The sequence below is a fragment of the Coptis chinensis genome, chromosome 1, assembly GCF_015680905.1.
Source record: "Coptis chinensis isolate HL-2020 chromosome 1, ASM1568090v1, whole genome shotgun sequence".
NCBI classification, from domain to species: domain Eukaryota; kingdom Viridiplantae; phylum Streptophyta; class Magnoliopsida; order Ranunculales; family Ranunculaceae; genus Coptis; species Coptis chinensis.
Window position 1 is genome coordinate 36,484,921 of NC_141456.1, and position 20,580 is coordinate 36,505,500.

Here is a 20,580-nt window from a genome sequence, read left to right on the forward strand (position 1 = left end):
ATGGCTAGTTTGTACTAATTTATTGGGTTATCTACTTATCTGAATAAAAAATGTGAAACAAAATCAAATTCCTAGTTTGTGAAGATAAAACTGGAATATTAACATAAATAAACTTTTTGTAGTTTAAATTAGATCCTATATAATAGGAAACCTTTTATTTGTCATTAATTTTTTTTATTCCATGTGTCATCATATTACATGCTAGCAAAATATGGGGTCTCTAAAAATTGGAGCCTTGTGCAGTTGCACCTCTCGCACTCCCTCAACACCGCCCCTGCAGCTACTGTGCCAGTTGATCTATCAAAGGCCGAATCAAAACATATATGTGAATGTCATTGTTAACCGAAGTATTAGCATTATGGTTATTTAGGCTGTAAATAAAGGAATTGAAAGAGGTGCGGTTAGGATGACTTTTCTACTCTTCTGACTTGTACGTATTGACTTCTGACCAATATATTAATTTTTGCTTGGACAGCAACAAAGTTTTATTAGAAACTCACAACTATAGCAAGACAAAGGATTATAGAAGGAAGTAATCATACAAGAGAGTTTTTGAAATTGGTTCACGATTCGACTAAATCCAGACCAAAAGATTGATAGGCCTTTACTTTTTACTTGTGAATATGAATCCGGCCCATCCAAAGTTCCAAACCTATTTTAGTTTCCTCTCTTCTGAATCACTCGTAATGGAAAGCGGGAAACGAAAGAGAGGTGGGAAAGACCACAAAAAAAACAAAACAATTCCACCTCAGCAAAATAAAAAACGCCAGAAGACCCACACCTCCTTTCTCGAAAAGGTTCGTTATTATTAGTGAGTTAAGTTAGTTAAAATAAAACTGTTTATTTATTGAATTATTAAATTTACAGATGAAAGCTAGATTAGCAGGAGGACATTTTAGGATGATAAATGAAAAGTTATATACTTGTACTGGGACTGAAGCACTTGACTACTTCAAAGACAATCCTACCCTTTTCGACATGGTTAGTTTTTCTCTTTAACTAATATCTTTTTTTATGTCAAACTCTATAAACTAATCTACTTTTTTGGTATTGGACAGTATCATACTGGTTATCAAGAGCAAATGTCCAATTGGCCGGAGAAGCCCGTCAATGTCATTATTCAATGGATTAAGGAACGTAGCCCGTATTTAGTTGTCGTCGATTTTGGATGTGGTGAGGACCTTTATAGATTTGATTCACTTGTTGGCTGTTTTTTTTTAATGAAGATTTTGTTGGATTTTCAGGGGATGCGCGCCTTGCAAAGAGTGTGAAGAATAAAGTTTATTCGTTTGATCTTGTTTCCAATAACCCTTCGGTGCTTCAGTGTGACATGGCAAATGTATGCATTTTCGTTATCAAGTGTAGTTGTTTTATGTTTGTTTTACTTTTGTGCTGGTTGGTTAGAGTAGAAGTTAGTGTAAGTGACCGAAGGTGAGAAATAACGAGAGAGAGTCTATAGTCGACATAATCCTACACCAAACAGAAAGTTAACCTTTATTAGGAAACCAACTTCTCGGGAAAAAAAATACTCTTGCAGATAGTGTGTGACAACCAAATTCGCGGCTAGGCACTTGGAAAGTAGCTAGAAGGATATAGGTTCACAAGAAAACATTGCGATATCACAGGAACTGGGCCAAAAGTAAAGAAACTGCACAGCCAGTGAGTGGCCACGTGTCAGCACAATGAACTGGTGGATTAGGAGGGCCATCAAAGGCTGAGAGGATGCCGCTAAAGAGAAAAAGACCTAGGTTTAAGGGGAGATACTTAGGGTTTAAGGAGAGAGGGGAGGCTACCTGAGCTGTGCGGATGTTCAGGGAGCCGTCAAACAGCGTCATTTCCATCACCGACCATCAAACTTACCTACATTTAATCTACATACACCCATCTTTTTGCCTAGATCTACCTGTTTTCTCCTCCTCTAACGGTGATATTACATGGAGAGAAGGGGGATGTCATCAAATTTTGGAGGTACAGAGAGTTTGATCCTCGTAAGTGTGTCTAAATTGAAAAGTGTGGCATTGCAAGAAACAAAAGGGAAGTATGCAACACAAAACCATCATGCATCTTTGGGGAAGAAGTGTACATGCCTGGGGTTTTTATCCCTTCACTTGGAAGATCTGGGGGTCAATTAGTGATATTGGATACTGATAAATGCTCTCAAAGAGGCCTTTTAATTCTCACTCATTGGTTCTTCTAATGAGCTGGAAGTTAAATGGGTGACAGGTGTGTAGGTCAGTCGATCCAGAACATAAGGAGCAATTTCGAAATGAGCTAACTGATGAATGATTTGTGATCTTCTGAGGTAATTAGTAGGAGACTTTAATAGTGAAAGGAGAAGGGATGTCCAACAGCATATTGTTTTATGTAAAACATTTAGGTTGATTGAGTGTTAGGGGTTTGAAATTAGAAGATCTTATATGTAGGTGGGATTCTGTAGAGGCTTAGTCTATGTATGGTTGTTTTACTTCCTTTTAAGTCAATTGTGGTGTAAGGCTGTTGTTAACAATCTAACGCATAGGAATAGAGGAAAATGATATAATCAGTACCTGTTTGTTTTACTATGAACGACAGAAAGACAAAAAACATAAAATATAAATAAATAAATAAATAATTATATAAGAATAAGAAAATGCTTACAATCAACAATTGATAGGTTGCAAACTATTGACATTCATTTTTGTCATAGATAATGTATTGAAAAGACTTGGAGTTTCCACCGAAGATAACATCTTTAGTTGTAAAAGTCTTCCTCTGACGTACCTCATTCTTTCCTCAAATCATCCATATCAACCGACTGCCCTACATGGTGAGTTTGAATCAGTAACATATCTAAATCCCAATGCACCAGCATTTGTGTGAGGGCGTCTTTCTTTTCCCATAGTTGCAGTGACTTTTTGTAGCTTCGTCATTTAAGCTCTAAAGCACAGCATGGGTTTTCTTTTATAGATACTGGACTAGAATGGAGAAATAGGTAGGATCAGTAGAGGTTCTACATTTCATTGAAAATGATGCATTGTCCCCTTGGGGAAATCCTTTTCAATAATACCATTTTCATGTTAATCCTCTACTGTTGTCTGTTGGATCTAATAGGGAGGTTTTGAGTCTTGAGGGAAGGTGGTGGTCAGAAATTCAGAGGTTATTACTGTGCACCTCAAGAAATCTACTGAAAGGGATGGGTTTGGACTTACATAAAACTTATGAATTTCATCTATCCAAAATTCTCTGCAGCCGAAAGACCAATTAAAAGTTTAATCTGTTGTTCAGTGGGCTTGATCTCCAAATCCAAATACTGAAAGGAGATTTTCGTGCACAAAATTTTCAACCATCGTGAGTTTCTATCCACCTCTATATGAAGCCAAACACCAGCCCCATGTATACCATAAAAAAAGGAAATTTACTAACAGGTCTTAAGTTTTTAAGGTCCATTTTGACATAATGGACTGTCAACTCATTGCTGACTAGATAAGTTGCTCAATTTCAATTCTAGGAGTTTGCATCTCTCTATAGGTTACTTGTAGATTTGCGCTCTCATTAACTTCTTTTCTATATTGTATATTTGTGTTTTTTGTTATATTCATGTAAACCAGTGATGTAGTTGCTGTTACTGAGTCCATATACGCCTGTGTACTGGAGTACACATCAGTAATCTCTATTGTGAAGGACATGCTCTATAGTTTATCATCATTTCCCAGATGAATGGTGCATCGTATAGTTTATTTGCTAGCAGAACATGCCATAATACATATTTCTCCAGTGGTGAGTGTCCTTAAATGCAATTATAGCAATATTCTTATAGATGCTTGTTCAGTGGTTCATTAACTTCACTGTATGATTTGATCTACCATTTCCATCCTAGTGAAATTCTTCATTTTGAAAACTCTATTTTTTTCTTTTGAAAAATGAATTTCCTCTTGAAATCACCTAAAATTTTGAAACAGTATCTTTTAGGAGTTCTAAATCATCACTCAATTTTTTGTTAATCTTAAATTTATTCTTTGATCATGTTATTTAATCCACAAAAATGCTTCTCAACTGCTTGATTTTACGAATTGAAATTTCTCATAATTTCGGTGAGAAGTTGAAATTTTTACAGGTTAGGGAGTTAAACTCGTAAACTATTGAAATTAATGAATAATGTTAGCAGCTGATGTTGAGTGTAGAGGAAGACATGAATTCTAGAAGCTTTGTCATACTTATGCATATCTGACGCGTTTCAGATTGTCAGATAGTGTATTGCAAGTGTTGGCCAAGTATTGGAATGTGATATACGTATGTTGTCAGATGATTTTTCTATGCCGCTTATTTTGGTATATCACTTGCTAGTAGAGAAGATTAATGTTCACTACTTGATATCTGTGTATTTTACAGACTCCTCTTGACTCTTCTTCGGTAGATATTGCTGTCTTCTGTCTTTCTCTAATGGGAACCAACTTTCCAAGCTACCTTCGGGAAGCACAGAGAGTTCTAAAACCAAGGTACGAGTCCACAGAGTTTTAAATGACTGCTTATTATGTCACTTATCTTTTCTGGTTCAAGACTGAGTCTCAGCATTATGTTGTAGTGGATGGCTATTGATAGCAGAAGTAAAGAGCAGGTTTGATCCAAAGAGTGGTGGAGCAGATCCAAACAGGTTTCTGAAAGCTGTTTGCAAGCTTGGCTTTTCTTCAGTATCTAAGGTTTAGCATTTCTCATTACCCTATTGTCAATACCTTACTTTGGTTTTATGCTAATTAACTTCGTATGAAATGCAGGATTTCTCTAATAAGATGTTCCTTTTGTTCTTCTTCAAGAAAAATGTAAGCTATTATAGTCTTCCTATAGATGTGAACAATGTCGGTTTAATTATATCAGTTCTAATGTTTACATGTCTTCTTTCACCTTTTTGTTCCACAGGAGAAGCAAAATTCCGAAGAGAAAGAAATTGAATGGCCAGAGCTGAAGCCATGTTTGTATAAGCGTCGGTGATGCCAGCAATGTGTTGTTACTTGTTAGGGACTTTACAAGAAATTTCATTTTTGTTTCTGTAGTCAGTAGGATACTGGCAATTGTATATCATTCTGCATTGTCTTGGAAGAAAGGTAATGTAGCTTCCTTGTACAGTGCAACCAGTGACTGGATGTGTGCTCACAGACAAAAATTTGTGTCTTAGGCCTAATTTGTATTAATTTAATATTATAGTGAGTTATTCCAAGAATCCTTTTTCCCTGAACCAATCTCCCATGATTTTATGATTTTGTTGGTAGGAACTTTTTTTTTAGTTGATTAGTGACCAGTAGTTTACGCCAGACTCCACTTGTGAGTCAGTGAGTAGATCCAAAATGTTCAATGAGAGCACCTTAGTTGTCCTCTTCTGTCCATAAAAAATGGTTAAAGATAAGTTTTGGTTCAAAACACAACAGAAAACCATTAACTGTAAATAACAGCCATGGTAGCAGTAACACTTGCACATTCACCTCAACCATGGAACTCACCAACACCAACTCTTCATCTTCTTCAAACCTGCAAAACCCTACAACACATAAACCAAATTCACGCGCGAATCATCACAACTGGTTTGATCAGAAACTCATTTCTAACAACCGAACTCATCATCAACTTCTCTTCTTCACCTCATCAGCCCCTTGTAGACTTTGCTCGCTATATCTTCTTCTCTCAACATTCTCATAAAAATTACACTGACCCTTTTCTGTGGAACTTGATCATCAAGTCATTTTCTCATGGAAATGACCCTAAACAAGCTATTGTTTTATTTTCTTTAATGATGTGTAGGGGAGTTTGTGTTGATAAGTTTACGTATTCGTTAGTTCTTAAAGCATGTTCTCGTCTTTCATTTCTTAGAGAAGGATTGCAAGTTCAGGGGTTCATTCAGAAGAGTGATGAGTACAGGCTGAATGTTTTCTTGCAGAATTCAATGATTAATCTCTTTTTGCAATGTGGGTGTCTTGAATTTGCAAGGTTGGTGTTTGAGAGGATGCTAGAGAGGGATTGTGTTTCTTGGAATCTGATGATTAAGGGGTATGCCAAGTATGGGATGGTAGACCTTGCTAGAGATGTTTTTTATCGAATGCCAAAAGAAGAGAGGAATTTGATAACTTGGAATTGTATGATTAGTGGCTATTTGCAGTCCAAAGACGGGTTCGAGTTTGCTTGGGATTTGTTTAGTAGTATGCCTGAAAGAGATTTGGTTTCTTGGAATGCAATGCTTGATGGCTGTGTAAAATGTGGGAAGCTTGAAGTTGCGCGTTATTTGTTCAACCAGATGCCCAAAAAGGATGCAGTTACTTGGGCTACTATGATAGATGGGTATGCAAAAATGAGTAGAATAGACATAGCTCAGTGTTTATTTAACAAAATGCGAGAAACTGAAAGAGATGTTATAACTTGGAATGCCTTGATAGCTGGGTACGTTTTAAATGGGCGTTCAGCAGAAGCCATTAACCTTTTTCACGAAATGATGTTAGTTAGCAGTTTAGCTCCTGATCAGACCACTTTTGTGATAGCTCTATCCGCAATTGCGGAATTGGGGCATATTGGTGAAGGGAAACTGATACACAAATACATAGAGAAAAAAGGATTTTTGTTAGATGGAAAACTTGGGGTTGCCCTCATAGACATGTACTCAAAATGTGGAAGCATTAGGACTGCTTTGCAGCTGTTCAAGAATTTGACAGGAAAGAGTGTTGATCACTGGAATGCCATTATTGGTGGACTTGCAATTCATGGACTAGGTGAAATGGCTGTCGACCTTTTCATGGAGATGGAGAGGCTTTCTGTCAAGCCAGATGATATTACCTTCATTGGAGTTTTGAGCGCCTGTGATCATTCAGGTATGGTGGAGGAAGGTTGTATGTTTTTCGAGCTCATGAGAAGAGCTCACTGTATGAAGCCTAAGCTACAACACTATGGCTGCATGGTTGACATCCTTTCCCGAGCAGGTTACTTGGAAGATGCAATGAAATTGATAGCCAGTATGCCCATTGAGCCAAATGATGTGGTTTGGAGAGCTTTACTTAGTGCATGTAAAAACCATGACAATTATGAGATAGGGTTAGCAGCAGCTAAGCATCTAATGCAGTTGGATTATTGTAATACAAGTTCTTATGTACTTCTATCCAATCTATATGCTGCTTATGGGATGTGGAGTGAGGTTAGTAGGGTTAGATCCATGATGAAAGAAAGGGATATACTGAAAGTTCCAGGTTGTAGTTGGATTGAACTGGAGGGTACTCTTCATGAGTTTGTCGTTGGTGACAAGTCTCATCCCCAATCTGAAGAGATATACTCTGTACTAGAGAAGTTGTTTACAATCATTATGTAAATTCTGTGGAAACTTCTTGTTTTGTTAGCCTTGCTTTTGCTGAAAATTTAAAGCTTAGGCGTGGATAGTAAAGCTGATTACAAGTGGCGCCACCTTAAAATATGCACGTACTGCGAGCACTCTTCCTACTCATTTAACAAGCTCGTGAGTTTCACCAGTTCGATCAAAGTGATCCATCACTTCCTCTTTGTAAACATTTTGAATCTGCTGGTCTCTCTGCAGGATTGTGTGAAGCTTGAACTCTTGAAGTAGTCAAGTAGCATGATGATTACGAGATATGTAATCAAAATACACGAAAGATAAAATCAGGGTAACCTGAGTACTACTCAAAGGAGTTGGGTAATGGTTGAAAAAGCTAAAAGAACAATTTGGGACTAAGAAACAACATTGAGGCCAACTTAAGTGTACAGAGATTGTTAATTTCAGTATGGTTGATCCAGAATGCTGCTGCCCAAAACTCTTCTTGAAAGTAAAATGTATCGTCTGTTTTAGTGACCTCGAAGAACATGAAAACTTTCATTGGAACTTGTTGATGGAGCTATTGAGATTGGAAGCCTTCGAAGAGTTAGGCATGTTGAGTAACAATGACATGATGTGTGAAGGTTGAGGTCATTCGATCACAGAGGTTGCTTCCTTCAACAACTGGACAATCCACATGTATAGTTGTATAAATGACCGCAGTTATTGTTCTGGCCTTACAGCAACCAAGTCTTCGAACCAACTCCTGGAGCCATCTTAAATTCAGGTGCATCATGAGAAAATACCTCATCTCACATATATCACTACTATGCTTTCAACAATAGTTTATAGCAGAGCAATTGCCGTCCATACATATGTTACTAGGAAGTATTTTTATGTGTAATCATAGTGAAAAATACAAAAATCACCATAACTATCAGATTGAAAATAAAGACTATGGAAAACAAAAATGTTTCCTGGTACTATCATGGTGGATTAAGGTGTCAAACTAGGATTTCTGCTGTTTAGCATGAAATTTCGAGCATGCTGCCTGTTGGAGTATTCATTATCTCCTGGAAAACATTGGTAGATGGCTAGAAGGCCATTCTGATGGAATAATAAAGTTCACCTTTCTGTTGAAGTCAATAAGTGATACTTCTTTTCTTTTTTCTTTGCTGTTAATTAAGGGTATCTAAAGAAGCTATCCAGTACATGGGAAATTCCTCCTAAGAGCAGTTAGGAAAATTATGCATTTGTAGTGTGTTTCATGGCTTTTGATTTTTGCGTGTTACGTAAACTTTTGTTGAAAATTGCAACTCCGGCTTTCTGTGTTCTGCTGCCTTGTGATTGGAATATGTAGTTATATGTTATCACTATAAGGTGGTTGAAATAGATGTAAACATTATCCCCGTCTCTGAACCATTGGTATGTCCTCAAGATTTTTTTTTTTTTTTTTTTTTATTGGTAAGCCTGTTTTAAATGAGATAAGTAACTCTTTGATGCTGGCGGGGTTCGAGCCCCAGACCTCTGGTATCATCACCCAAAGATTTATGTCAGTGTGAATGCTAACCATAAACCATCCAATTATATGGGATGACAACAGCACGCCCAGCAATTTTGTAACAGTTTAACGTTATTCATTAATATCCGTTAGTCTTGGAACAAGTTTTATGGGGCTTGCTAGAGGATCTGGTTGCCTTTGTAGGACACCTTATAATTGGTGAACTTGCTAATCTACATACAGGTTGCTGTCGCATTGATCTTATTAGGCCGCACATGAAGTGGTTCTTGCTTTTAGACTTGCCGCATGATCTGCATTAATTCTGGTTCAGGGTATCTGCTTCAGCTCATTATCACCTTCATAATGGTACCTTGGTTAGTTCAAACTTCACTTCTGCATCTTTAATTACACTGGCGTTGTTGCACTTTAGAACAGGGTATGTTTGTACATGAAGCTTATCTGCATCAGATAATTTAGTTAATTATCAGTGGATACTATAACACCCTTGCTTCCTGAGCTGTTGCATGACTAATGCAAGAACCAATGGCATTTCTGATTTACTGCAGTGGCAAGAATGATACAAGCATGAGACGTCTTCTTGGCCGCTGCACGATTGTTGTGGTTCTATATTCCAGTTCTGCAAGAAGCAATAAAGATTGTTTGAATAAAGGCCAACTTCAAAAATCGACCCCCAGTTAACAAACATACCAAAATCGGTACTCACATGTTTTATTCCACAATCAGACGTCAGACCCACTTTTGGGGCCACATAGATTCTCATATTTGACCTTTAGTGATTATGTAAATTGTCTATGTAGTCCCTTAAATTAAAAACCAAAAAATATTCAAAATTAAAGTGAAATCACCCATTTAACCTATAGGAACTGAAATTCCCATTGTACCCCTACCTACATGACACCTCACTTCCATGCATTAAATGCATGGGAGAGATCCCCTAGTTCTGACTTCGGATTGATCAACTTAGTATTTGAAAATTCAACCTACTATCTCTGGTTTGTTCTTCTCTAGTTCTTCTCAATTATTGTTTGCACACGTCCCAAGGGCAACTTATCTACTTTCTCAAAAGTTCACAAAATTTTCCTCCAACCAGATCTTTTGGATTTGAAGCTTGTTCTCAAGGTGTGCTTTAAATTCTAATTCTATTATTCTTTATTCTTTGTGATTCATAGCCTCATTAATGAGGTATTGGGTCATTAATGTGGCTCATTAATCTCAATTTATAACTACCTATCCTCCACTTCACTCATTCTCTCTCTAGCATTATAAGCTTGTGTTAGTCATTCATGGCACGAATTTATACTCTGAAGACACTTTAGTGGTTCTTTTTTAGAGTAACCTATTGCTTATTTAATTTTTTGAGTGTTTTAGAAGTAAAGATCCAAACTTTAACTCAAGTTTCCACATTGGAGTTGTTTTAATTTTAAAAATTTACATCAGCTCTATATAACCCTCCGAAGACACTGATGCTCTAGTTCTGTACATATGATGCTTTAGGGCTCAACATTTCTCCTAATGTTGTGCTCGTCATGAGTATTGTGCTCAATCAGCAATGGTAATGAACTAATACTCTGGATTTTCTAAATATCTATTTCAGTTCTGATGTTGTAACAAACAATAGCATATGCTACTGGGGATTGAGATTAGGTAGGAAGGCACATTCAGTTTGGATACAACCATCTCAATGTATACCTAAGTAGATGATTTATGTCCATGCCATTCCACACATCTCCGTTGAATTTTGCAGTTCTACTCGGACCTACTATTGGGACTCGTCTCTATATAACAGTTAGACACCACTATACTAGACTTCGAAAAACATTATCTCTGTGTTGAACAATAAGATAAATCATGTTTGATTGGCTTTAGCAGTGACTAAAATTGGAGCAGACGAGAAAGGGCTTTTCATATGCAAGTTTGGGGGTAAAGTCAGAACTCTTGAAAATGGGGTTGTGACTTACGTATGTGGATCAACGAAACTTAGGTGGTGTTGTGTGAAGCCAAGTTTTGGAGACTTCATTGGTTTTTGGAAAAAGTAATGAAGATAAAGCCACTACAATTTAGCTACCTACTCTTTGGACACGTTTGCACAATTGATGAGGAGGAAGATTACAAGGAGATGATGGATGCACATAGAATGAAAACCTGTGGAGAAGGTAGTGTCTTGATTTTCAGAAAGGAGAATGAAGATTTGATGGAGGAGGATGTCCCACTATCATGCTCATCACCTGCTTACGATAATAGGTTAAAAGAAGGTAAGCTTGCAATTTCATTGCGCTTTATTGAACGGATAATTTCCAAACTAATATGTCGATTGAGTAAATCACTTTACCGATATTCTTGAACCATCTGAATTGCTTGAAGCCTAATTGGGCGAACCATCTCAAGTTTCAGACACTGATTTAGGTGAATCATCCCACTTACCCGTTACGAAAGAAGTTGATGGTAAGTGAGTTTTGGTTGTTATTGGCACTTAAGTATATCTTAATGAACTCCCAGGCCTTCTCTTAAATGGATATCCGTTAACAAACATGGTGTCTTTGACAGATTATTTAGTGTCGGTAACAACTTATATAGTGTTTTGAACAACTTGTTCATTTAAGCTTATTACATGGTCATGGCCAAGACACTACATAAGCTATTCGTAACGATATATATAGTCGCATCAATGCCACTATATAACAAGTGCGTAAACGGATAATCCGTTTAAGAGAATTAATAAGTCCGTCAAGACACTAAATAGTTTGCGGTATACTATTTACACGTTTAGAAAACTAACTTGTGCAATGACTACATTGTTGTGTAGTTAGCATTGTGGGAGATGATAAGCTTCAAACTCAGTTTAGAGAAGCGTCTCGTGTACCAGATATATATGGGGGTAAGTGCGTTATTGTGACTATAAAAAAGTATGTAAAATGGCAATAAACTTGCTGACTGTGATGCTCCCAGATGTTACCGAAGTTTCTAGAGTGTCCGAAACCTTCCTTGCAGAAGCCACCCAGTACGTGGCTGATTGTACTGGAGTAGACGTTGAACCTTCTCCACACGTGGCCGAAACCTACAAATCTGAACTTCCCAGAAGGTGTCATACAACGACGTCGAGAAGTTATGGCTATGGTGGTAAGTGCGTTATTCTGGTTTCTGGCAGTTTTTTTTACCTGTAGAAGAGGAGACTAGAGAGGCACTTTAAAGCATGGCAGGACAGTATTTTAGGTTTCCTGAATCAGTATACATGTTTTGTTAGAAGTACAATATAAGCGTTACACGACACTATGTAAGAGTTATTAAACACTAGTTTATAATACACTATTGACACGTTTATGAGCTAACTTGTGCAATGAATAAATTGTTGTGCAGTTAGCATTGTTGGAGATGAGAAGCTTCAAACTCAGTTTGGAGAAACATCCTATGTAGCAGATACTTATGGGGGTAAGTGAGTTATTGAGGACTACGACATTGTTTTGACTGTAAAAGAGGTGTGTAAAACGGCACTAAACTCACTAATTGTGATGCTTCTAGATGGTATTGAAGTTTCAATAGTGCCTGAAACGTTCCTTGCAGAGTCTACCCAATACGGGCCTGACAATTGTATTGGAGTAGATGTTGAACCTTCTCAGCACGTGCCTGAAACAAACTTATCTAAACTTCCCAGACGATGCCATACAACGACCTTCACACTTGACCAAGTTTCGAGTAGTCTGAGGCTAATTATCCCCGATGTCCCAACAGACAGAGTTACTATAATTGGTTTCGGTAGCCAGTGTTCTCCCTTAGAACTGCACAGTGAGTCTGAAGAGGAAGGTCACGTGTCGGGAGGTCTAGGAGAAAGGAGAACGACTCGTGTTAGCTTTACTTCCTTTTGGAGGAAGTGGTGAGTTGTAGGGATAGAGATCTAGGTGAAAGTACATCGAATTGGAACGATACAAATTGGGATAATATTATTGACACGTCTAGTATGCGTGAAGACAGTGGTCCTTTGTTTGGGGGTGATAGTCCAAGTGATGACCCAATTGATGAGTCTGGTGGGGTTGACCTTGAAAATTATGTTCAAATGACAAGTGGAGGGAGATAGAAGTGGAGTTACTGGTGGCGCGGCGGGTGCACAAAATAGTAGTCATGGTGCTGTGAGATGTTCGTACAATTATAGTGGAATATTATACCAACACGACCTCGGAACTCCACACACCGGTCCTGGAATGTGCCTATTTGGTCCAATATTTTGTCCACTGTCAAGACAAAATTATAATAGTGGAGGTAATACTTACAATGGCATATCTGACAGATCAGGTGGTGTGTTACCAGCATCCGAAAGTGGTGGTAGTGGTGACAAAGAAGACAACAGGGGACACAGTCAGCAAGGCTCCCAATGGTACAAAAAGCCTACGGTCGAGGACGGGCGTGTTGGTGATGATGGTCCAAGTGATGATGAGTTCAGAGATAGTGATGATGAGTTCAGTGATAGTGATGACCTAATTGATGAGTCAGGTGGTGTTGCCCTTAATAATAGGTCTGTTGATAATAATTTTCAAATGGCAGGTGGTTTTGACCTTAATAATAGGTATAATAATGTTCAAATGGCAGGTAGAGATGGCAGCTGGAGTAACTGGTGACGCGACGGGTGCAGAAAATAGTGATCATCGGGCGGCAAGATGTTCAACGAATTATGATACAATATTATATGAACACGACCTCGAAACTCTACACACCGGTCCTGGAATGTGCCCGTTTCTTCTAGTATTTCCTCCACTCCGTGGTGGGCAACATTATAATGCCGACCGTAATACTAAAAATCGCGCCCCTGATGCACCATCGGGTGTTGCACTAGCATTCGGAAGTGCAGTTGCTGATAGGGTAGGATCCCAATTCACGCAAGATAACGGGAGTAGTAATGAACGACTTTCCCTCTTAAAGGAAAGAAAAGAGAAATCCCAACGCTACAAAAATTCTGTGGTAGAGGATGGGCGTCTTGAAGATGCGATTCCAACATAATTGGAGGCTCCCGAAATAAATACACTCATTTTGGGGATGGTGTTTCCTGAAAGGTGGTTGTTTACATTTCACATGAAGACTTACGCCATTAAAAACAACTTTGAACTAGCAAAAATAAGGACGGACCATGAAAGGGTACAATATGGATGCAAAGGATCTGAATTGAGGAGTCAGGGGTCTAATTGTCCGTTTCATGTGTATTGCAGCATTAATGGTTCGTATATGTGGATTGTGAAAACTGTTTACAATGTTCACACATGTGGCTGCCGAACAACTAGAGAGTTTAACCGTGAGGTGTCAAGTGGTTATATCGCCTTGTGTTGCAAACAAATTCTGCAGGACGACAAAACCTTGAAGGCAAGTCATCTGTTGGCGATGGTGAAAGAGTGGACTTCAGTAGATTCAAGTACAAAATTGCGTGGCGGGGAAAGGAAAAGGCTCTAGAAGAGGTTCGTTAATTTCTGGCTTTCACAGGACAGTTTATATAGTGTAGTGGACAACTATTTAATTTAGGATTATATATCCAACTATATATCACACACATAACATGCCTTCTCTTAAACGGATTATCCATTAACCAAGATGGTGTCTTGGATAACTTCTGTAGTCTTTTTAACAACTTATATAGTGTCTTGAACAACTTTTTCATTTGCGCTTATTACATGGTCATCAGAAAGACACTTCATAAGCTGTTCAAGACACTATACAACATGTCCGTAAACGGATAATCCGTTTAAGAGAATTCTTGTCCAACAATATAAGCCGAGCAAGTTACTATGTTAGCTTAGGCCAACACGATATTACATGACCATAAACGATAGTCGGTTTAAGAGAAACCCATTAGTTCTTGAAAGACATGACATTCCTTCATTTTCCATACTTACAAAAGAAAGCGACCGACGATTAATATTTGAACTAACATAGACCCACCCCATAGTGTAATTGAAGTTGACATGTTATGACGTAGTCTAATTTTACACGCGGTTTAAAAGAGTATTTGAATACTGCATTTAAGATTCAAGGAAGTTTAAGGCGGTCGTACCATTTCGAAAGGCGATTCTGATCAACAACCGAGGAAGGTCGATCCCTTCCAGCTTTTTCTTGAAGTTGAGAAGAGTACTGAAATAGTGACCGCCTCAAGTGCTACTTCGGAGATATGGGATTACTGATTAGGAGTTTCCGTAACACATGTAGGCGCACATAGAAATTGATGGAACGATTTGAAGGGTAGATCAAGCGGATGTCTTCTTTCAGTTATTGCCATTGACGGGCGACAATCATGTTTTCCCAGTTGCATTTAGTATCGTTAATGGTGAGGACAACGAAAACTATGATTGGTTTTCTTTATTTGAAAGCTGCCTTGGAGACCAAGTAGTAGGGTACGAGATGCCCTTGGTTATCATATCTGATAGGCATCCTAGTATGATTATCAAAGTGGCCGAGGTGTTTCCATGGGCGAAACATGTTTTCTACATGAACCATATATGTAAGAACCTGCACAATCCATCAGTCAGACTTATGGCGAAGATTAAGACTGCAGCTAAGACTACTAAAGAATGGTATTTCCGTTATGTTATGAAAGATATAGAGAAAATGAGCTCAGCAGCCCACGATTTGTTTATTGGTATTCATTTTCATCAATGAGCATGCCATGCATCGGTAGTTAAGAGATACGGCATTGCTTACACCAACCATGTTGAGTGTTGGAACAACATGATTAAGGATGACGTATCTTTTTGTTTATTGATTCTTTGTTTTGTGGAAGCAATCAAAGCGTAACATTAGTGACCACTATTTCAAATACAAAAATATGGCGAATGAGTGGGCTTCTAGGGGTGAGATGTTAACACCTCGTGCTACTAGGCTGCTTAGAACCAACATCGACAAGTCGATGAAATTTACGGAGTCACGGGCTGGGAAATGGGAATATATAGTCAAGACTAACCGTTTACAAGCATACCGTGTAAATCTAGCCGCTAGGCAATGCTTGTGTGGGTATTTCCAACACATGGGAATCCCATGTGCGCATGCCTGTAAGGCAATCAGTGTCACCCAGTAAGGTAGTTATACGACATATGTTGATCCGTACTACCTTACTGCTAACTGGCAACGGACGTATTGTGAGGTGTGGGTTGGAATTCCTAATAAGGAGCAGTGGGACATTGATGAAAGGATGAGCGTGTTATGCCCTCGGAAGTGAGGCGCAAACCGGGCAGGCCACCAACCGAGAGAATATGGAGAAGACCAGAGCATAAGAGACCAAAGCAGAGAAGAAGTTGCACTTTGTGCAACATGGAAGGGCACAACAGGCGTACATGCAAAAATTTCGTTGATGATAAAGGAGCTGAGCACCGTCCTGTGAACCCCGAAGCTGTCGACAAACGACGCCAACTTTGAGTGGTAGTAATGTGATATTTAATTTATTTTGTAATTTTGGTTATTATATCAGGCTTTCTCTTAAACGGACATGTTTGTTGGGTAGCTTAGATAGTGTCCTGAACAAGCTATATACTTTCACATGAATCATGAATGATGAATCTCGAGTTGTTGCTTCAAGGTAACAACAACGTTTTATACAATTAAGGTGGATTCTACCTTCCTCCTACTAGAATAAAACCATTAAGGTGCTTGAGAAACTTTCATCAGACACCTCCTCAGAAGATCCATCAGAGCTGTTCCCAACATCACTTGCAGTTTCTTCAGATTCAGTGCTAGGATTCCCATAGGAGAAGACACTTGGGTTACTAGCTGAGTAGGTTTCAATAGACTTTCTAGCCTGTAGACTTCCACCACCACTTCCACTTGTATCAGATCCGGAGGCATATCCACTACTCAAATCACTATCAGCCTCTACTGTTTGACCTTTTTGTTTGCCTTTGATTCATTTGCATCTTGGTATGAGACCCTCATCTTCTTCCCATTTCTCACCTCCTCTCTCTCTTCATAGCCTTTCATTTTCCTCCTCTCTCTCTGCACCACAGTGTTAATCTTTGATTCCTCCTTTTTATCCAATCCCTCTTCCTAGTGCCTCTACCACTTCCACTTTTTTCGCCTGTTTCTTTGGACTTGACAACAAAGATTTCTTCCCCTTCACCATTTTTTTTTATCTCGCTTGATACTTTTTCTCAGTTCCTACAACATTTTGGTTTATAATTGCTCTCTTGAATACCTAACTCTTCACTTCTGATTTTCTCTTCTTCCCAAAACATCTCCATTTCTCTTTCATAGGGTATAGGGTGTAGATAGCGCATGCTGCATGGGAAACTAAAAAAGAAAATCTCAGCAGTGGACCGTTGGATGATAAAGGGATACGCATGAAATGAAGTGGCAAACATGGGCTTCAATGTTGTATGGGCTCAGATTGGATTTTCGATGTTGATTTTTTAGGCGTGCAGAAGAAGGTTAGGGTACAAAGTCGAGACAAAGTTCATGTACAGTGTCGTGAAGTGTAGTTTTAATGACATCCTTTATGTAACTCGATGAACGGTGGACATTAAGAACTTGAGATTGGACGGCTCAAATGAGCCCCTTGAAAATGTTTGCTTTTAAGATACTGTAACCCCAAAATTATTGACTCTAGCTATTCTTAATGTCAAATTCATCACTGTCGTCTCCTTCCCCAAATTCGTTGGTTGACTTACTGAAAGACATACTAACTACGATCAAAAGACTAAAGAAAGATGTGAATCCGTCAGGAAGGAAGGAGTTGGACATTCTCTATGGGAAGATGGATAATTTTATTATGGAAACTGATCTGCTGATGAAAAGGAGGGAAGCAAAATTAGAGAGGACAATTTCATCGTTGCAGATCTCTAGCAATAACAAGAAGCGTAAGTTAGACTCAAAACAAGACATACAATAAACATAAATATATACACTTCTGACGAAACTATATGATATGTCCATCTAATAGCAAGCCAGCAGCAACACATGTCAAGGCTGACCACGCGCCTTTCCAGTACCGTCCCCATTGTCATTGAAGTCCAGTTCTCGACCACTGGAACCCATAAGAACGTACTCTACAGGCGTAATTCCACACTCCAAGAAATCCTTGGCAATTCTTCGTCGAATGTATAGTTTGCACTTGGGGTAAAAAATTGGTGGCATATTCCTCAGAAGACAGCCAACAAAGGCCAACACAAATGCCCCACAACTGTTGTCATCAGTTTGTTTCGTGCAATCAGCAAACACAAACTTCCATTTTGTAGACAATTTCGACTAATCGATTATGGCTCTGTTGAAAGCCAACACACCGTAAGGTAATATGGATAGCAACTTCTCCAAAGTCGGTCTCAGGTCAAGCTCATACACCTTTCAACACTATCAACAATAGAATAAAAAATCTCAACAGACCAGTCTCTAAAGTTGAGTACAACAAGAATCGAGTGCATGTTCGCGACGTTAACCGTCATCATCAACCTCTGGGTCTAGCCTATCTCCTTAACGAACGAAAGGAAAACCCTTGTCATGTTGCCCGCCATCAAGGAGCCTCCCAATAGAGTGTCTTCGACATTTTTTATTTTGTCCTCCAAATTGATTGCCTTATCATTGAGTGTGGCTGTCAAACGGTCATGACAATTGCAGAAACAATGCTATAGTAACGATAATTGATTAATGGAGGACCTCATAATTGGTGAGAGGAAGAAGTACCAAATAATAAATTTCTGTACATTACCGAAAAGAATGATGTAGATACAATGTTGTACTTTGGTTCATGTCCGCCCGGACCATTTTTGTCGGTGTACCAACGGCGCAACAAATCCATGTACATATCCATAGCCTTCAGACCAACTAACAAAACAATTAAGCAAAAAATATAGGTAAGATATTAACAAATAACCAGGTGACAAATCAGTGAGAGAGACATACGAGATCATTGAGCCACCCATTGGTGTACAAGGTGTAGAAGGTACCACGATTTATGTCATCTCAGTTGCCGTACCGTCTAACAATCTGTCCAGGGCTCGTTTCATCTTGATCATGCAGTCTCCAGTAATATGTCACCCTTTGCACAGTTGTAGTCAACTTCAAATAGTCATTGGGTAGTTTTTTCCTACTCGCAATCCCAGATTGTCTCTCTAGTAATCCTAAGCCTTGGTTGAAAACCATGAGAATCTTTTGTTGGCAAATACCGGCGACATCCTTTTCAAGTTGTGGTATGTTGGATTTGTCAAATGTTCCAGCTGACCTTCTCACCATATCTTCCTACCCTGTGGAAGTAGACACTGAGTTTCCTCCCACACCCTCATCGTCAGTCAAGTAACAATCTTCGTCTTCCCGTACGTCCAATCACTGTCACCTGAATTACAATATGTTCAATCAAACAACTAAAAAGATAAACAAAGGAAAAACAGTAAAATAATTTTGAACAATTATATACATCCTCAAAGTGATACAAGCCGCCTAAATCCTCAGCATCATCTAGCACAACCTTAAAAGATTCAGCATCTAGCATAATATCCTTCTCATGAGCAGACTCGAAACGAAAAAAAACAAAACAAAACAAAAAGCTTCACTTAAATTGGACCTTCAGATGCTAAAATTTCACAGTTCAAACTTCAAAGGCTAGAGACATTAAAAAGGCCACCGGAGACATTATATAAGTTCAAACTGGAGATTGACTATTGTAAACAAATTTCACCTTTGGAGAAATTTCTTTCAGAATCCCACCATTTGTATTCGCTGGCATCATCTTCCACATCAAGCTGAACATCATCCTCTACTGTTTTCCCTGCATCCTCATTAATAGAATGCCGAACCACATCATCCTCAACCATCTCGTCTCGCTCTCCACTCACCATCACCTTTGGAGAAATTTCTTTCAGAATCCCATTATTTGTATTCTCGGCATCATCATTCACATCAAGTTGAACATCATCATCCATTGGCTTCCCTGCATCCTCATTAACAGAATGCCGAACCACGTCATCCTCAACCATCTCGTCTTGTTCTCCACTCACCGACACCTATATAACAATATGTTAAAAGTTCATAGTTCAAATCCTAGAGACATTAAAAAGGCTACAAAGAAGACATTCTATAAGTTTAAGTACCATGTTTGGAATGTTCGGACATCTTCACCAGTAATGTCCATGTCCTTAAAAGCTTCATTTTTTTCTACTTCCCTCTGTCTGAAGTGGTTTTTTTTCAAGAAGTCCTTGCGCATGTGACTGTTAGATATGCCTTTGGTTAAGTGATCACCTCTTCTTCTCTGCATTTCGGTGACTCGATTGACATGGCGATCCTCAGGTATTCAGAATCGGATAACTGAGGCACCAAGTCGGGGTTCGGTTGGCTACCATTGACTACGTCATCGTTCACATAGTCATCAGCTGTGCTGCATAAAGATCTCGGCTTCAACCCAAAGGTGGTGTTAATTTCATGCACAGTGTCCATAACATTTTTTCTAGCTTCCACTTCATTTTCCTCACGCGTCTGAAATTAAACAATTGAACAATGCGAGGGGTAGTTACTTTAAGTGTTTGCTCTTATCAATCAAACCAACTAAGCCCAAACATAAAAATATGGAAAACATACCAGTTCTTCCATGATCCCATCATCTAGAAGCGTAATGATGTCTCGCCCCAATGAAGATCGGATCCCTTCCGGGCAACTCACGCAAAAGAAGCATAAGGAGTTGTTAAAGACTGTGGTTCCATCTCCCCCCCCCCCCCCCCCACGGCTCGTGAAAAACTGGTTTGCTGGATCCAACTTTTTCAGACTTCGGTTTACGTGGGACCACTTTCTCGTTCACATTATCCGTAGGGTTCTCGAAAGCGGTTTCAGGTTTGACGAT

At 38.9% G+C, this 20,580-nt stretch overlaps 3 protein-coding genes and 1 long non-coding RNA gene across 12 annotated transcripts; 3 read left to right on the forward strand and 1 right to left on the reverse strand.

Moving 5' to 3' along the window:
- Window positions 1-468: 468 nt before the first annotated feature.
- Window positions 469-5,213, forward strand: LOC147523776 (S-adenosyl-L-methionine-dependent methyltransferases superfamily protein). Of its 2 annotated transcripts, none has more exons than XM_086599582.1 (8): window positions 469-797; window positions 868-981; window positions 1,059-1,170; window positions 1,245-1,339; window positions 4,369-4,475; window positions 4,562-4,676; window positions 4,752-4,796; window positions 4,894-5,213. In XM_086599582.1, the coding sequence occupies exons 1-8, from the start codon at window positions 624-626 to the stop codon at window positions 4,963-4,965; spliced, it is 834 nt and encodes a 277-aa protein (XP_086455708.1). In that variant the 5' UTR covers window positions 469-623; the 3' UTR covers window positions 4,966-5,213. The 2 variants fall into 2 exon arrangements, with proteins under 2 accessions (XP_086455708.1, XP_086455703.1); XM_086599577.1 differs by having other exon boundaries at window positions 475-797; window positions 1,059-1,173.
- Window positions 5,214-5,319: 106 nt separating this feature from the next.
- CRR4 (Pentatricopeptide repeat (PPR) superfamily protein) lies at window positions 5,320-7,422 on the forward strand. The gene has a single exon (XM_086599572.1). The coding sequence runs from the start codon at window positions 5,426-5,428 to the stop codon at window positions 7,316-7,318; it is 1,893 nt and encodes a 630-aa protein (XP_086455698.1). The 5' UTR covers window positions 5,320-5,425; the 3' UTR covers window positions 7,319-7,422.
- A 1,598-nt stretch (window positions 7,423-9,020) lies between these two features.
- Window positions 9,021-19,978, reverse strand: LOC147523778 (uncharacterized). 8 transcript variants are annotated; one of them, XR_015217459.1, is made up of 5 exons: window positions 19,838-19,978; window positions 19,426-19,750; window positions 18,698-19,083; window positions 18,460-18,575; window positions 9,021-9,414 (listed from the first exon to the last, which is right to left on the reverse strand). XR_015217459.1 is itself a non-coding variant. In XM_086599588.1 (3 exons), the coding sequence occupies exons 1-3, from the start codon at window positions 19,838-19,840 to the stop codon at window positions 19,040-19,042; spliced, it is 372 nt and encodes a 123-aa protein (XP_086455714.1). In that variant the 5' UTR covers window positions 19,841-19,978; the 3' UTR covers window positions 17,566-19,039. The 8 variants fall into 8 exon arrangements, 1 of the variants encoding a protein (XP_086455714.1); XR_015217463.1 differs by lacking the exon at window positions 9,021-9,414 and adding an exon at window positions 17,566-18,342; XR_015217452.1 differs by having other exon boundaries at window positions 18,460-19,083.
- Window positions 11,472-12,903, forward strand: LOC147523779 (uncharacterized). The gene is made up of 2 exons (XR_015217470.1): window positions 11,472-11,673; window positions 11,745-12,903. It is a non-coding gene; the product is annotated as an uncharacterized LOC147523779 (long non-coding RNA).
- Window positions 19,979-20,580: the final 602 nt, after the last annotated feature.

Excerpts from the sequence above, each read along its gene's own strand:
- LOC147523778 (XM_086599588.1), bottom strand. Across the intron at positions 19,084-19,425 it reads TGAAAGAAATTTCTCCAAAG|GTGACAGTGATTGGACGTAC; the intron begins GTGAAATTTGTT and ends ATTGTAATTCAG.
- CRR4 (XM_086599572.1), top strand. The coding sequence starts at position 5,426 with ATGGTAGCAGTAACACTTGCACATTCACCTCAACCATGGAACTCACCA.
- LOC147523776 (XM_086599577.1), top strand. The coding sequence starts at position 624 with ATGAATCCGGCCCATCCAAAGTTCCAAACCTATTTTAGTTTCCTCTCT. Across the intron at positions 982-1,058 it reads ATCCTACCCTTTTCGACATG|TATCATACTGGTTATCAAGA; the intron begins GTTAGTTTTTCT and ends GGTATTGGACAG. Across the intron at positions 4,476-4,561 it reads CAGAGAGTTCTAAAACCAAG|TGGATGGCTATTGATAGCAG; the intron begins GTACGAGTCCAC and ends ATTATGTTGTAG.